Source organism: Montipora capricornis, unplaced genomic scaffold, assembly GCF_036669925.1.
Source record: "Montipora capricornis isolate CH-2021 unplaced genomic scaffold, ASM3666992v2 scaffold_506, whole genome shotgun sequence".
NCBI lineage: Eukaryota > Metazoa > Cnidaria > Anthozoa > Scleractinia > Acroporidae > Montipora > Montipora capricornis.
The window spans coordinates 397501-400000 of record NW_027180246.1 but is presented as its reverse complement, the minus strand read 5'-3'; the positions used below and the strand labels follow the sequence as shown (position 1 = coordinate 400000).

At 39.0% G+C, this 2500-nt stretch overlaps 1 protein-coding gene across 1 annotated transcript in view; it reads right to left on the bottom strand.

Annotated features, from left to right (window-relative positions):
• Nucleotides 1-1942: 1942 nt before the first annotated feature.
• The window catches only part of LOC138036860 (microfibril-associated glycoprotein 4-like), a 34105-nt gene continuing 33547 nt past the window's right edge, over nucleotides 1943-2500 (bottom strand). The window contains exon 5 of the mRNA XM_068882921.1: nucleotides 1943-2298. Within this exon, the coding sequence (XP_068739022.1) occupies nucleotides 2036-2298 (263 nt within the window). The 3' untranslated portion in view covers nucleotides 1943-2035. The remainder of the gene's footprint in view (nucleotides 2299-2500) is intronic.

Here is a 2500-nt window from a genome sequence, read left to right as displayed (position 1 = left end):
CTAATGCATCCACCAGACTTATAACTATCTATGGGAAACTACAATGCTGCGGGCCTTGCCAGAAAGATCCCTTGCCAAAGGGATCTTGCCAGGCACAAGCCTTTGAAAGAGGAGAGCTTACAACATAACTTTTATAAAATAATGAAACTGTAAGCCGCTCTGGCGCAGTGTCCAGAGCTATCTCTATTGGTTCCTATTTTCTTTGATTTCGGTTTTTGTCCTGGACATGCGCACGGGGGTAATATGAAAGTCAGTACACCATGCAAGGTCATAATGATTACCGCCGACCGGTTGGCTCAGTTGGTTGAGCATCTGACTGCCGTTCGGGAGGTCGAGTGTTCAACTACTCATCTCTTCAGATAACTGCGTAGAAAGTGCTGCCTTATAATTACATCCTGAAATGGTTAGAGTTCGGATATAATAATAACTTTACTCAAGTCTCAAGGTTATTTACCCAAGCGCGAGTGCTGCAGCTAGGGCTAATTTACAGGAACTCAGAGAGAGAAAAGATAACGGGAAGAAATTATGGCAAAATACGAAATAAGAGAATGCCAGGGAAAAGGCAATCAAAGTGAAAACATAAGAAGAAACACTGATGAAATCGAGAAGGAAGATAAGAGTGCGAAGAAAATTAAAGATAGTGGGGGAGAAAAAAAACCATGTTAAATAATGAAAAGTCAATTAATCTGGAAGGCGTACGGGCACCTTTAGAAACACTATCTTCAACTGGGAAGTGTTCATATTCATGTATAAACAAGATTTGGACTGAATCGGTGCACGTTATCTGAGTGTAACATTTTTTAAAAGAACAGTACTCATTTTTTGGAATACTAACACAAACTGCAAATTCAATAGACCACCATGTTCTGTTAATCTTTAGTATTTCTCTAAATTTGTGGTCAAAACCATTCAATTGTTCAAGACCATTTAATATACAACATAAGGGAAAATTGCTCCATTGTGATTGGCTAAGAAAAAGGGGTAATTCAATATAGCAAGGCAACAAACCAAGAATTTTGATTGGTCAATCATCAAAGAAAGTCGGAAATAGGCAATCAAATGGCGCAAATGTTTTCCGAGATTGTATGATGTGTGTGCTGCTTTGCTTCAGTTTGAGTAGAGTGAGACACTTTTTCATGCATATTAGTGATATTAGTGATAAGTAATTACATGATTTCAAGTGCAATTTGGGAGAAATAAGCATTAGTAAACTTTTCAAATTTTTGTTGGTCTTTGAAAAAGGTTACCCATGCTCATCTATTCCTCACATCACACAAGTGTGGCCCATAGACCGTTTACGTCCTTGCATAGAATGCTGTGGCAAATAATTATTGATTGTTGTAACTATATAGTAACAATTTAAGTCAGTGTATTGCTTCTATTACTGAATGTACTTGAGCTGTTTTGGGCTTGTGGTTTGATCAACTGTTGTTCTTCTCACATGATATCCAAACTTTTTTCTGGGATTGTAAAACTGGCTTTGCGTACGCTAAGCATTGAACCACCAAAGTATTAACCGGCAAGAGGACCCCTACCTATTCTCAAGGGCAAAATGATCGCAGAAGGGCTAGATCTCCTTTGGAAAAGTTTTTTTTCTGTATACAATGAAAGAAGGAAAAGAGTGGAAGATTTCCCTTGATTCTAAACACATTTTTATGGTAATGGAAATAATTGAAGTAGAAGACCAAACATAGCACAGCAAAAAGACCCTCTTAGGTGTCTTTCGAATTTATTATTATAGTCCGTAAAGTATAGCAAGGTGAAGACCCTTACTAGCCCTTGAGGGTTTATTCTCTTGACGGGAGCAAAAAGGGAGCACCTGAGGTGATGATAGAGTTGAGCCAATCCCGGCTGAGAAGAACTTTGATCGAGTCTTTGCGGCTCCTTTTTGAGAGGGGATTACGTTCGGGATTGAGACTGAGCTATCCTAAACAATGGCAACTTTTTGTTTACTTTTATTTCTGTCAAACAACTGGATCACAAATTTCTGATGGCTTTACTTGCACTAGAAAATCAGAGACTGATGTATCAATCTTTAGAAAGCAAATGGTCTGATCTTCATTTCGGCTTTTTTAACAGAATAGTAGTGTCCTTTCCAGGCGTGCCAGTTGACCCCATCTGCATATGAAGAGTGCTTGCCATGGTGATAAACACCATTTAGGTTTGAGCTGTGGCAAGCCGTATACCACCAAGCACCTTTAAAAGACACTGCACAGTTCTTAGACCAAGAATCATTATCGCTGTCCTGGGTAGAAAAGGCAGCACCACGGTGTCCAGATAACGAATCACCAGCAGTTCCTAAAAACATTTGAAATATTGTAACAGTACATGTAACGTTGGAAGTATTGTAGTAATACATGGCACAACAGATAACCAATCAATGTCCTTGTTACAGCTCCCCCCAATAGGAGTGTCTTTTAAGGTATCAGTATACCCCAAATGACAATCTCGCGTTGTCGCTACCTCACGAGCACACTTTTCATAAAAATCGCAATAAAGT